The sequence below is a fragment of the Limulus polyphemus genome, unplaced genomic scaffold (genome assembly GCF_000517525.1).
Source record: "Limulus polyphemus unplaced genomic scaffold, Limulus_polyphemus-2.1.2 Scaffold289, whole genome shotgun sequence".
In the NCBI taxonomy this organism is placed as follows: domain Eukaryota; kingdom Metazoa; phylum Arthropoda; class Merostomata; order Xiphosura; family Limulidae; genus Limulus; species Limulus polyphemus.
Window position 1 is genome coordinate 477,960 of NW_013665899.1, and position 15,168 is coordinate 493,127.

Consider the following 15,168-nt stretch of genomic DNA (forward strand, 5'->3'; position numbering starts at 1 on the left):
TGATGAGTAAAGTTTAGTTAATAGTGGTGAAGGTTTTAAATATGCGATACTCATATTGATGAGTAAAGTAATAGGCTGTACACGAGTTACATTTAAGCAGTAGTGGAAGCTTTGAGAGTAAACATTAATAACTTATTAGTGAAGCTTATGCATATTCATACTCCTATGGGAACATCTTTTGGTGACAAAAATGTGTTCATAGTTGGCATTGTAAACATTGATCAAAAGTGAGTGATGAAATTGTCTACACAAATATCTATATTATTGCATAGTCAGAGCACTCTGTTGAGTTTGATATTGATAGGTATTTAACATAGTCTTCATATGATTATACTGAAAATTAAGATTTCTGATACATATTAATGTATTTTAGTACAGTCATCAGTAATAAATCACACTGATGTTCTGTATTGTATTTGTGGTACTTTCTGGTGTTTATCTTAAAAACAAAATTTCAAATTGCTAATCTGTCACTCCAATTCTAGGTGCCTTCTGGTCTTCCCAAGAATTTAGAAGCAGCTATCCAGAGGTATGGGTCAGCTACTTTCAAAGCCCCAGTTGTTACTGTTTTAGATACGAATGGGAAAATTGGGAATCCTCTTACATATGGTAAGTAACATTTAAAAGTTTCTTGAAAAAGCTAATTGTTATTTTCAATTTATTAATAATAAATGTGTAGCTTGGTGACAAAGGAAAGATTCATGGTATCTTGGTTTACAGAGATTTTATTGTGAGGATTCTTGTGTTATGCAAATTAAGGAGAACTTAATTAAACATAAAAGTTATCTTTCTTTTTGTGGAAAAATAATTCGTCATGTTAAAAGCTTATATTTTTCATTCTAAAACACTAGATTAGTGTTAGTTTCAGGAAAATTACTGAATGGAAGCCTTTTTAATATTTTTGTTTTGCAGTTGTTTGATTCATATTTTTGACTTTTTCTTTTTTTCCCCCAGGAAAATTGCTAAGTCGTACACACAAAATAGCGTATAATATTTTGAACAAAGCAGGACCAAAAGGAGAACTCGGAATCAAACCAGGAGATCGAGTACGTTTTTTCCAGTTAATATGATTATTGAACATTTTTACATGCTAGTTCGTGATATCTTTAATGCTTACTTTGAAATAGTACATTAGAGTTAGTTTTGAAAAAAAAACAACATCACATTGTTTCTGCTGGGATACCTATATTTGCAATATACCTGTTACATATGTGTATACTTTTAGAAGTAGGATATATTGTTTGAAGAGGAACCAAAAACATAGTCTTCATGAATTTTCTTGAACACACACAAAAATGGTTAAATCACCTTAATGTTGAAAAAAAATTAGGTGGTCAACGTCTTGGCCAAATTATTTTCATTAGGATAAACATGTTTCAACTTTAAATTGTAATGTATTCCTGCTTGTGCTGTGTATGTGATTTAGTTACACCAAATTAGCTTCTGAAAATGAAATCTCACCCTTGTTTAAACCTACATCATCATTTGTATTTGTGTGTGTTGTGTGGTTAAAGTTGTAGTTGGTACTATTTATGACAAAAGAGTTATTACTATTTACATCAAACAGATGTCTTATTGTTTTTAAAAACCATTGTTAATGCTCAAACTGAATATGAAAATGAAGTATGTATGTCTGTTCTAATCTACAGGTTGCACTTGTCTATCCTAACAATGATCCAGTTTCATTCATGTGTGCTTTCCATGGATGCCTCACTGCAGGTGTAATTCCAGTGCCCATTGAGGTCCCTCTCACAAGAAGGGTAAGTAGTGATGTTTTATTCAAACAGTAAAATGCTAGACAGCTTTAATATTATCATTTATTTGTGGTTTTAACAAGGTCATATTGAATCTTTAGATTCTCATTCATGATGCTTACTTGTAGTATCAGTACATTGTGATTAATGAGTGTTTATTGTAGTACAGCAAGTGTTTAAGAAATTGCAGAGAATTCTGTAAAATAAAAAGAAATATATATATATATATATTCTGAAATTGAGAATTATTTCAAGGCATCAGAATTATTCTTGTTAAAACTGTACACTCAATTGAGCATTAAATTGTTTCCTGCATGAAAGTTGTCAAAAAAGTTGGATGTGGTAAACGGTTCTTTTTTGATATTTGTTTTTACATTAATGGACTGTTGTATAAATTTAATACTGCAATCATAATGTGTTAATAATGTCTGTTTTTATTCTGTGATGTAGAGATAGATTTAATTAAATATATAAAAGCGATATTGTTCATTTATTTTAAATTTTTAATAGTATAGTTTTAGATAGTATAAGTCTTTTGATAGAAAGTTACTGACCCGTAGTTTTAGTTATGGATTACACTGTCACATTATTAGTTCTTAAGTCTGAGAGGTGTTTTATGCAGTATCTATATGCATGACAACATCTTTGTTGAAAATATTTTGTAGAATATTGTCCATGGACCACACATTGTAGCATTTTGATGTGTGTGTGTGTATTCTTCAGATGTTGAATTTTATATACATACATTTAAAAAATGACAGTAAGAAACAATCAAATTTAATTTGAATGTTTAGAGATGTGTGAAAAATCTTCATCAAATAATTGTCATTCTGCTGTAGATCATGTGGAGAAAGGAGCCTTGAATAAAATTATTTTTCATATTTACAATGCAATGAATGACCATGCTTTATCATCTTAGAAATTTAATGGTATAATTTCTTTCCTGGAGTACAGTTAATTTTTGTGTGTGTGAATTAAGAGGTTACATATATCCCCAGACCCTTAAATTGAATTTGGTTACTTGCTGTGTAAATACTGATGTCTTGTTTTTTTTATTCTTTTTAGTATTTCATATTAAGATTATTGTTCTGAAACAGAATTTCTTTTTTGTTATACTTTGCATAACATAAATGAACATGGTTTATCTTCTCTTCAGGATGCAGATTCTCAACAGATCGGGTTCTTGTTAGGTAATTGTGGAGTGAGTTTTGCCCTAACTTCTGAAGCCTGCTATAAAGGACTGCCCAAGACTGCGACAGGAGAAATCCATACATTCAAAGGTTAGTATTTGTGTGGTTTAGTGGAAATCTCGTGTAAACCAAATTATTCAATCAAAATTTGTTCTTGTAAAAGATTTTTTAATAAACAAATTACTGTTCATTTGATGCATATTAGTATGTTTGATAGATAAAATTTCACCCTATAAATTAAACTGTATTTTAGTTTATAAGAGATAGTTTGTTATATCAGTATATGTGCAATTAAGTATAGTTTTCATTAGCCATAATCTTATACTGAATTATTCATTTGATATCTATATTTAATAGGGCAGTTTGTCAGAGACATATGCTTTTGTAATTTAGAAAAATGTTTGTTACTTTTGTATTTGATGATGAAAATTGTTGCTACTTCACATATATTATTTTGCCTGTAATGGTTACCCATATGTAATAAGTCATGATGATAGTATTGTATGTGATAAATCTATATTAGAACAATTATTTTGTCTTTTTTACAATTCCATAGAAACTTTTCTTCCAAAGTGAAGAATATTAAGAATTTTATTAATTTCAGGTACAAGTATTTTTAATGTTATTTTAGATCATTAGAGTAATGCACATCCATCTCCTTGGTGACTGATGTAGTCAACAAACCTGTATTCAAGATGTATAGCAGTGTTTGAAAATTGAGCTTATTTATATAACCAAGATAATATGGAATATATCTTATCAGACAATTTTTGTTAGTGATTGACCCGTTGTTTTTGTAATTATTATGGTTTATATGTACTTTCAGTAACAGATTGATATGAATTTATATCAAGCTGTTATTTTCAAATGTACACCAACACCTATTTTATTGTTGTGCATTTTAAAAATAGCTGAATGGATTAATACTACTTACACTGGAAGAGGTACCATATAGTTAAGAATACATAGATTCAACCTAAGTGAACTGATTAAGATTTAATAAAAAAAATAAGTAGTGTAATGATAATGCAATTTACTAATTGGTAGGGTGGCCAAGACTTTACTGGTTCATCACGGAACATCTAAGCAGACCCCCAAAAGACTGGATGCCTCCCCCTAGGTTAACAGAAGAGGCTGCTGCTTATATAGAGGTGTGTGGGGAGGTCTTTACTAGTAGATAGTATTTTCCGATTAAGATTTTAAGAATAAGAACTTTATTTTTATGACACAATTTGCTGAGTTTTAATTGTATTTTGGTCCAGTCATGTATCTGTTAAATTGCTGATTGAGAATTCTTGACACTTAGCTTCATATGTAGTTATGATTTTAACATTTTTTAGAAATGGACCACTACATAGTTTGGTGCAAAAAATTAAAAACATTTTTATTAAGTTTTTGTCCTTTTTAGCATTATTCATAGAGTACCTATTGACTGTTATTTGTATAAAAGGCTACACTTAAAAAAAGTATTAATGATCTTAATTTTTTGAAAGGTTAGGTCTTTGATGTTTTTTCATGAAGACAACATCTCAGTGTTTTGAATTGTCTTTACCTATACTTAAAACTAAAATTGGATTTAGAAACACTTAAATAATATTAAAATGTTAGTTTCACATTGTATATTTTGTGTAACTTTTTTCTATATTATACTTTTAAAAAGACTTAAATGTCTCTAATACTTAGATTGTATTTAAAAGTTAGTGTGAGTTGTTCTTGTTTGTATGTTAGATGTGGATAGAATATTTTTGTGCTTTTCAATCATGTATGAAGTTAAAAATTTTCTTTGTGTTAACAGTAGGAACTTGTGAGATGTTTTAGTTGTTGGAGTGAAAACACCCATCTGAAGTAGTTTTATATAATTACAGAATGTTACATATGTTTTGATTTTAGTTTTAGTTTATTTTCATTTGTTTGTTTCTGGTACACTTATTGACAAAGATGGCTCAGTAAAAGGTGTAACAATAACTAGGTCAGCGTTGCAAGTGTTGGAGTGAAAACAATCATCTCAAATAATTTTATATAATTACAGAATGTTATATATGTCTTGAGTTTAGTTTTAGTTGATTTTCATTTGTTTACTTCCTGTACACTATTGACAAAGATGGCTCGATGAAAGGTGTAACAATAACTAGGTCAGCTTTGGCAAACCATTGCCGAGCTCTGACAGCAGCTTGTAATTATACTGAAGGTACGTGGAGTAATAACACTTTTGTTATTAATGTTATTTCTTTGATTTTTCTAAAAATACAGTATTTGCTTCTAAATAGATGAGTAACTTGTAGATCGTTTTTGAAGACTTTGTTAATTTTTTAAAATCTGTTTTGGACTTTGTTAATTTCCGTTTTTGTCAGTGAATTTGGATTAAGTGTGTATAGTGTTGTAAAATAAAGAATGCTATAGTTTACTGTTATGGATAAATGCAACAGAAACATCCAAAGGACAGTATTTTGTTACAGTGAGTTTGTAGATTTGAAAGCTACATTTACCTTTTAAGAATGATGTCTTATGTTTTTAGAATATCTGGTATTGTATTTAAAAAATGTTTTATTTAACATTATTATAGGAGAGGTGATGGTTTGTGTTTTAGACTTCAAAAGAGAGGTTGGGCTATGGCATAGCATTCATACCGTAAGTATTTTGATCTCTTTGCTATTTTTGTGGATTTAGCATTAGTTGTGAAAAAGAAAATTCAGTAGAACAAAGATAATAGTTTTCACGAAATTATTGTAATTATCCATTTGTAGTTTGTACACGTCTGTGTATATGTATATATTACAGTTCAAAGGTTGTGTTTTGTAGATTTACATTTTTTTGTATTTGTTACCAAAGATTGTTTCATTTTGTTATAGACTCTTTTATTATTAAAATTATTTTTCCTCAAGGGAATTATGCAGTAAATTGAAATCTTGAAATAGTCATATATTCATCTAGTATATTTAAATGAGAATTTAAAAAAAAATTTTTTTTATAACAAATGTTTACATTCTCCTTGACAGTGGTCAGCTGCATTGAGTAATTTTGAAGACGAAATGTTTTTAAATTGTAGTCCATTTAATACTAAAAGCCAGTATAGAGTGTTTTGACAAGTTTATAATTTTATAAATAAGTATTAATAACTCTTTCAAGTCACCAATTTTGAAACACACATTTCAGATACATTACATGAAATCCAAAACACCTTTTGAAACATAAATGTGATTTTCTTGGTCAGCTTATGATTTTAATACAATCAAACTCACCATGTAACTTAGCCATTTATTAAGCTGTTATGCGTACATTGCGTAATTACTGATATAATTGTTTGCATGGGTACATTTACAATTATTAGGCCTAATGAGAGAAACTTTGTTGAGAGAAATGTTTCAATAAAAAATCATATAAAGTATTAAACTAATGTAAGTAGATAGTATTTATCTCACTGTTTTATACATAAAACGTATTTATGGCATACCTAAAATAATGTATGTAATGTGTTAAAAATATGGAATTAACTTGTTTTATGAATGAGTGAAAATATGATTTTAACATTGCTTGTTTATTGTATATAAAAAATTAACTGCCAAGATAATTACTTTAATAAAATAAATAAACACGCAGGGAAACTAATTAAGTTAATTTAATACTTTTCTGTGGCTTACAAATAACAGAATACCATAACTAAATGACAGCAAAACTCCTGTACCACCTACAAATGCATCCAGTCAACTTTGAGGTGTTATATCAATCTTTTAAATTCTATTTTTGATATATAAGGAAGAAACTTTACAACAAATAGATATAGATTGTAAAAAAGAAAATAATCTCAGGTTTTATGTGATAACTTCAGAAACAAAATAGTTGAATTTTATAGTTCTTGATATTACCAATTTAAAAAAATTCACTGTTTTTAAAGTATTTTAGCTGAAAATAAGCTTCAAAATTAGTGAAAGTCTATGCATTTCCAGCTTTATTTTGTCTATTGATAAGTTTTTCCCCAGGAAGAAAATTTAATGATTTCCACCATATGAATAAAAATTCCAACTGGGGGCCAAAAATGACAATTAGGCTAGATTTTTTATATATTTTTAATTAATTCATCCAAAGCAATTGTTAATAAAACTTAAAAATCAAAAGAAAATTTTTTATCTCAACATTTCAGTTATAATTTAATTTTGGGAGATACATCACAATTTTCAAAAAAACCTCATGTCGCACATTTTCTCTGGTATGCCCGGACTGGAAAGGGTTAAGTACAGTACAAATATGGTAGCATTTATTTGAAGCTATTTTTTTAATGAATACATTATTAATAATCACCATAAAGCTACAGTGTATCTTGTACTACTAGATGAATTCAATTTTCTGAAAGTGCAAAAGGTACTTTTGAGTAAAGGTTTTATTTTAATATATGCATTCTTTTATTTTGCAGAGTGTCTTCAATGGCATGCATGTCATCTTTATTCCGTATTCACTTATGAAAATTAATCCAGCTTCATGGATGTTAATGATAACAAAATTCAAAGGTTGGTATATCAATCTTAAATGTTTTATCCTTCAGTCACAAGTCTCTCAAATTAATTGCCTTTAAAACAATGCTTTTGAAGTGTTTAAAATTTTGGCTTATATGTTCAGTTAGGACATTAATTCTCACATGCCTGCATGTGTCAATTTAAAGCACTTGTTGTGTGGTTTGTTTTTTGCATTACAAAAAAAATCATTACTGGATAAAATATTTAGAAACTTCAGAAGAACTTTCTACAGATTATACAGTTTTTGTGAATAAAATATTATTTGATGTTTGATATTTATATGAATGTGTAAAGTTTAAAGATTTTAAAAGATTTTTTAATATTTGTTTTAAAGAAAATTAAAAATGCTTATCAGTATTTTAGAGTATTGGTTTTTATGTTTTCTTACTTTCCTGTAAGTTTTTATTTGTTTTGATTTGAATACAGTAAAAAAATACTTTCTCATCAAACGAGAAATACAAGCAAGTTGAATTTTTTATGTTGTTAATCAGAAGGTTTCATTTAATATATGTAGTAAATTTTAAATCTGTTTTATATTTGTATATTTATATATATATTTTGTACATTTTCGTTCAATGATTTTCTTTGCCCATTCAAGCAGTTACATAAGCCAGTAAGGACTAATGTAAATACAACCTAACACAGCAACCATGTTGACAGAATGACACATGATACAGTTGAGTGCAAAATAACTTAGTTAAAACTACCTTCATGGAAAACATTTCCTGTTATACTGCAACATCATAACTCAAACTAAAAAAGCATAAAACAAGCTTTTCACAACTTAAAAAAATCACGACTGTAATATTGGTTGAAGCTGTTCACAAACGTCTTTTCTTCCAGCAACATATCATCAAGCTAAGCTTTTATCACTTTGTTTTGATCCTTGCACGAATCTCCACTGAACTGGAAACCATAGTGGCTTTTAAAGTTGAGAACAGAAAAAGTCTTTCAGTACATGTGTAGATCACTAGCGTTTGACTTTTCAAAGCTGAAGTATAAGCAATTACATTTCACCATGACAGCTGAAGTGATTTTCTTAAATGAATAAATCTACACTTGTATTGAAGCTATAAGGCCAAATTAACTTTTTTTAACTGTTTGAACATTCCTCTTTGGGGACTTTGAGTGCTTTATGCTGAGAAAAATCAAGATATTGCTTCAGAGCATGCTATATCAATCCCAAGTTCAAAGTTAATTTTTTTTATGTATAAATTTAAAAAAATGGTTGTTTTTTGAATAAATATCAATTCGGAAGTATATTTATTAAATGTGTGAAAGAATGTCTATATGTTATATTTCTGTAATATTTTTAATTCAGTGGTTTAATTTTGCATCAGTCCATGCTTGATAGTTAAATTATGCTATCTCTCAAATTTCTTCTTTAATTTCATTCCTAATTTCAAGAAAAACATTCATAAGCCAAATTATTAAAATATGAAGTATAAAACTTGTAAAAGGTGTTTATTGTGGATTTCATTCCAAAAAGACCATTTTTCATAGAAGTAGGTTATAAAAGAAATTGTATGAGTAACTGATAAATATTTTTGTTGATATAGCTAACATGAGCTGTTATAAAGATTGTAATTTGTGAAAGTTACGTTTTAATATCCTAATTTGTATAAAAATTCACAGAAAAAATATTTAATCCTTCAAAATCCGCCATTTATCACACTTTTTCCCAGCCTTCCTTGATAGATGGTATTACATCCTGAAATTTATTCAACTGTAATTTTGTGCTTTTCTTAAGAGTGTGTTGTTTTTTGTACAAGGTGTGTTAGATCAGCCTCTGATTACATTTTCATTATAAGTATTAAGAGTATATGTTTCCAGATGTTTAATATTCCCATTCCTTCACTACTTTTTTTTAGCTACTTCTGCTATATGTAAATCTCGTGATTTACACTGGGGTTTACTAGCTTCGAAGGATCATAAAGATGTTAACCTGAGTTCTTTAAGGATGTTGCTTGTGGCTGATGGATCTAATCCATGTAAGTTGTATCACAGAAGGGCAAATGTATCTTAACATCATTTGTGGCTGATGGGTCTAATCCTTACAAGTGAGATCATAAGACTTAAAATGTCAGTCACTTTTTACAAATATTGTTCGTAAGTTATGTATTTGAATATGTACTCAACTTTGAATAAAAAGACTGTTAATTTTAGTTTGAAGATCTAATCTGCTTTTAAGTTTTAACAGTGCCTCATATTAAAAAAAAGATTTGGAAGGTTCACTTATGTTTGGTTAATGTCAGTTTCTGAAATGAGTTATTTCACTATCTTCCAGGGTCTTTGTCATCCTGTTAATTTTAGTTTGAAGATCTAATCTGCTTTTAAGTTCTAACAGTGTCTCATATTAAAAAAAAGATTTGGAAGGTTCACTTATGTTTGGTTAATGTCAGTTTCTGAAATGAGTTATTTCACTATCTTCCAGGGTCTTTGTCATCCTGTGATCAATTTATGAGTGTCTTCCACAGTAGAGGGTTACGGCCTGATGCCATCTGCCCTTGTGCTGCTACTGGAGAATGTCTTACTGTAGCTGTCAGAAGGTAAAGTTTTTTATTGTTTATACAATATCATTTATACATATCATTAAGTTGGAATTACAAAAATGCTTCTTCAGCCATAATCACCGATTTACTCATTTGGAATTTAGAAATTAGATATGATTATTAGTAAAATGAAAATTAAATATTTACCATATTTTAATAATAAAAAAAAATAACTTGAAAAAAAAGTTGATCAGTGAAAATTTAAGTTAAATATTTAACACCCTCGCTATTGGCTCGGTCGAAGCAGCTGTGTGTGTGACCCCAAAATGACCTTTATAGTTTTCATACTATAATTCTTAACATGTTTTGTGTATCGTCATAAAATTTTGCAAGCTTCCAGTAAACATTACAAGTCTTTTATACACAAAAAAACCAGAATTTTTAATCAAGTATTTTTCTCCATGAATATATGCTGTTAAAATTCACTGCTTGAGAGCAAAGTGATTTTCACATTAAGATTAAAAATACCTTTTTAATCTGAAAAGTGTCACATTTCATTTGCATAATCTATAAAATCTCCTAAATAAATTTCAACCATTTTTTTTTCAGTAAAATTTTGTTGATCAGTTTAATCAGTCTCATAACCACAAAACAACAACAAAAAAGTCAAAATAAATATAAATTACCCTTTTCTATAATGACTTCAAATTGTAACATGAAATTACATTTGTTTATCCTAATTATCTTTAAACTTGTAACAGTATTATTTGTTTCTGCTTAAATTTTGTTTTACTGCCATTTGAATTATGTCTAACTAATATTCCCACCACACAAGTTGTAAATAACATGACAAATGTGTAGTTCATGTTACCTTATTGAATTGCTGTAACGTGGGCTACTTGGGAGTTACTCGCAAATGTACCTCATGAAAATTTTTTATTCTTATTATTTATTTTACCATATATAACTTAAAAAGTTTCTTATTTTTACATTTTAGTTATTTATATAATAATAAATAAAGAATACACATGAAAAACAAGAAATATAGTATTTACCTGGGCCTCCTTTTTTTTACTGTCGATAAAACTTAACCCTACCTTTTTATACTAATGATACTACTGCACCAAATAATTTTAACTTAATCAAATAATATACTAAAGAACACAGAATAATAACACATAAAAAGCAGACAAAATCCTATAACTATCACAGTTTTTCTGGCTTTCTAACTATGTGACAAGAACCATTAAAATTCAGCTAAGCTTGTCATGGGAATAAATTTTAAACTGGAAGAAAATACTCTGTACAAAAAACAACGTAATATGATACATCATTTGATAGATTAATGCTGGGTTTTCCTTTCTGTTTTTCGTAATAAAATGAGTGATTTTGTTCTTATTTTTTATCACGTGTTTGTACCAAGTGCTGTAACAACCAGAAACATGAAATTGTTCAATATGATGATATATGTGAACCCGTACTGGTAGTGAAAACAAGTATAAAAAGAAGTCTGTAATTTAAGGGTTAAAATAAGTTAGATTTATAGTGGTGAATTTGATTGCCTTCTGTGATTTCTTTAACTAGTCAGTTAAATAAGTTTTTATTATTTTTCAATGTGTAGTTGACAAACACAACTCTATTAAAGTTAGACTTTTGTTTTAAATTCTTAGACCTGGTCGAACTGGACCTGGATCCAGTGGTAGAGGAGTGCTGTCTATGTCAGCTTTAAGTTATGGAGTAATTCGAGTGGATCAGGAAAACAGCCTTACTTCCCTCACTTTACAAGATTGTGGACTAGTCATGCCTGGTGGTCAGTTTTCTTGTTATATAAGAACAAAACAAAATTGTGCATAGAAAAGCACAGTTTGTTGAGGATACTTTTCTAGTTACTGTTAATATGTAATACTCAAATATTATGTGCTAATTTTTTCTTAAACTATAGTGTTATAATATGGTATGCAGAACCCCCCAATATATATATACATATATATATATATATATATATATATATATATAGAAATACATACATATATATATATAGAAATAGATAAATAGCTCAATGACTATCTATTATAATTATTGCAATTTAGATCAGCACTATTAAAAAATAAAGAATTTATAATCATTTAATGCATATACTTTTGCTTCCAGTCATCAATAGTCATAAACAGATGAAACTTGTGGTAATAGCACCCAAAAAGTGTTGGGAATATCGCATCTTTCAAGCAAAATCCAAAATGCTGAAGTTAAACAAGTTGATCATCATGGTAAATCAAAACAAGGGTCCAGAGGTGAGTGCTTAAACCACAATGTCTCACCTCCTACTGCCTTTCACTATCTGCACCCTTGTTTTGACTTTATATGATGGTCTACTTAACTTCAGCATTTTGAATTCTGCTTGACAGATGGGATATCCCCAAAGCTTTTTGGGTGCTATTACCATAAGCTTTATCCAGTTACGACTATAGATGATTGATCGGAAGCAAAAGTATATGCTTTAAATGATTATTATTGGTCTGCAAACAAAAATGTTTGGTGACCACTAGCTTAGTAGGAATTTTTCCAAAATTTATTTATTTATTTCAGTGTGGAAATAAATTAATTACCATTTTAATTTTTAGTTTTATGTAAAAATTACCATTTGCAGTCTAGAACATTAGCACCATTTACAGTGTATCTAAGCTTATCACAGTTTAAATTAGGTAAAAATAGTTCATGAAATGTTTTGTTATAATTTATAAAAGAATTTGAAGCTGTTCCAGTGATAATGTGACAAACATTTACCCCTAATATTACATATCAAGTGAAATTTTTTTTTAACATGCTGTTTTCTAGGAAAAATAATTTTTTACACATTTAATCATTTACAGATAGAACTCATGATGTGTGTTACATAATCTTCATATGTTTTGATTAAGTACTCTTAATTTATCTTTTAGTTTTATATGTTGCTATATTTTAATACTTGAAAATGTGGAAACATCAGGGAGATCTTATCATTACATTCTAGAGCAGCATTTAAGTAATATCTTTAAATTTTCTGTTCTTTTTTATAGCTGTAGTAGCAGTTGTGAAAGTAAATGATCAACCTTATCTCTGTAAAACCGACGAAGTAGGGGAGCTCTGTGTAAGCTCATTAATGACCGGGAGTGCTTACTGGGGACTTCAGGGTCTCACGAACAGCATATTTAAGGTAACTGGAAATAGAATATAATTTACTATATGTATGTGTATTGAATACTTTAGTCTTACCAACAATATTTTTATGATAACTGTACATTGAAAAAGGTAGAGTATTAACCTAAAGACATTACATAAAATATAAGGTAACTGTAATGAAGAGATAATTAAAGGAAGTGCCCTGTTATTAAAAATTAAAATTTGTTTATTGTAGGATACACAGAGTGTAATATCTGTGGTTACAATGTTTACCTAGCATTATCATGTACAACTACTAGTGTAATATTGTACTGTATATATATCTATGGTTACAATGTTTAACCAGATTAACCTAGCATTATCATGTACAACAACTACTGGTGTAATATTGTAACTATAGATATTATACTGTATATATATCTATGGTTACAATGTATAACCAGGTTAACTTAGCATTATCATGTACAACAACCACTGGTGTAATATTGTAACTATAGATATTATACTGTATATATATCTATTGTTACAATGTTTAACCAGGTTAACCTAACATCATCGTGTACAACAACTACTGGTGTAATATTGTAACTAAAGATATTATACTGTATATATATCTATTGTTACAATGTTTAACCAGGTTAACCTAACATCATCCTGTACAACAACTACTGGTGTAATATTGTAACTAAAGATATTGTACTGTATATATATCTATGGTTACAATGTTTAACCAGGTTAACCTAGCATCGTCGTGTACAACAACTACTGGTGTAATATTGTAACTATAGATATTGTACTGTATATATATCTATTGTTACAATGTTTAACCAGGTTAACCTAGCATCATCAAGTACAACAACTACTGGTGTAACATTGTAACCATAGATATTATACTGTATATATATCTATTGTTACAATGTTTAACCAGGTTAACCTAACATCATCAAGTACAACAACTACTGGTGTAACATTGTAACCATAGATATTATAAGGTAACTGTGTTTTGAAAAATGTACAAAATTACTTAGAGTCTTTAAGAACAGTATATTTAAAGTATTATAGTATGGATATGAGTATGAAAGTTACAGTGCACTGAAATAACCTAAAATTAAGAAAGTACCTGTAACTCAAAACTTTATTTTTAAATAAGAGTAATTAGTAGATTAGTTCTTTAGAAGTATTCTGATAGATTTTTTTCGCATTGTATCATCATACTTGGTTTGCCATAATATTAGGTCGTCAAGAAATTAATGTCACTTTTTCTTAGATGAAAAAACCCGAACAACTTGTATATCGAAACAAAACATTTATAAAGTGAAATGGTCTCCATTCTTTTCGATGATGTTTTTTCATCTTACAATCAGTTTCTTAATGCCCTGATTAAAGAAATCACTTGGCTTTGAAGCAAAAACCATGTCAATATCCTCTTTAATACCTTCCACATTTGCATACGTTTTCCCATTAAGATGGTATTGCGGCGAATGAAAAAGATGATGGTGCCATATCTGGAGGATATGTTGGGTAGGGGAGAACTTCCCAACCCAACTCCATAATCTTGTGTTGTGTCAAACGTGCCACACGTGGACATGCATTGTCGTAGAGAAGAAGAACACCTTTCTGATTGATGAGTGAAGGGCATTTCTGATGAAGGGCTTGATTTAAATGTTACATTTGCTGACTATAGATCTCTGCATTGACAGTTTGCTGTGGATTGAGGAGTTCAAAATGAATTAATCCTTTGATGTTCCACCGAATGTAAAGCATCACTTTCTGTGGATGGAGTCCAGGTTTTGGCGTCGGAAGTGGTTTTTGTCTAGGACTGAGCCATTGTTTTTGGCATTTAATATTCGCATAGAGAATCCATTTTTCATCACCGGTGACAGTGGTTCATGTGCCTTATGTGCCAGAAGAGACAAAGCAACGTTTATACATTGGAAACGGTGATCATCGGAGAGTTCGTGAGGCACCCAAACACCTTCTTTATGGAGTTTTCCCATATTCCTTAGAAGTTTATGCATTATTTCATGAGAGACATGTAATTTCAGGGCCATTTCATGAGTGTGTT

General features: G+C 29.1%; 1 protein-coding gene across 1 annotated transcript in view; it reads left to right on the forward strand.

Moving 5' to 3' along the window:
- LOC106457078 (disco-interacting protein 2-like) overlaps positions 1-15,168 on the forward strand; it is a 117,514-nt gene that overhangs the window by 63,855 nt on the left and 38,491 nt on the right. The window contains 12 exon segments of the mRNA XM_022382894.1: positions 486-609; positions 955-1,046; positions 1,650-1,760; positions 2,911-3,034; positions 3,992-4,095; positions 5,030-5,132; positions 5,508-5,572; positions 7,353-7,446; positions 9,324-9,443; positions 9,887-10,001; positions 11,615-11,754; positions 13,001-13,137. Coding sequence (XP_022238602.1) covers positions 486-609; positions 955-1,046; positions 1,650-1,760; positions 2,911-3,034; positions 3,992-4,095; positions 5,030-5,132; positions 5,508-5,572; positions 7,353-7,446; positions 9,324-9,443; positions 9,887-10,001; positions 11,615-11,754; positions 13,001-13,137 — 1,329 coding nt within the window.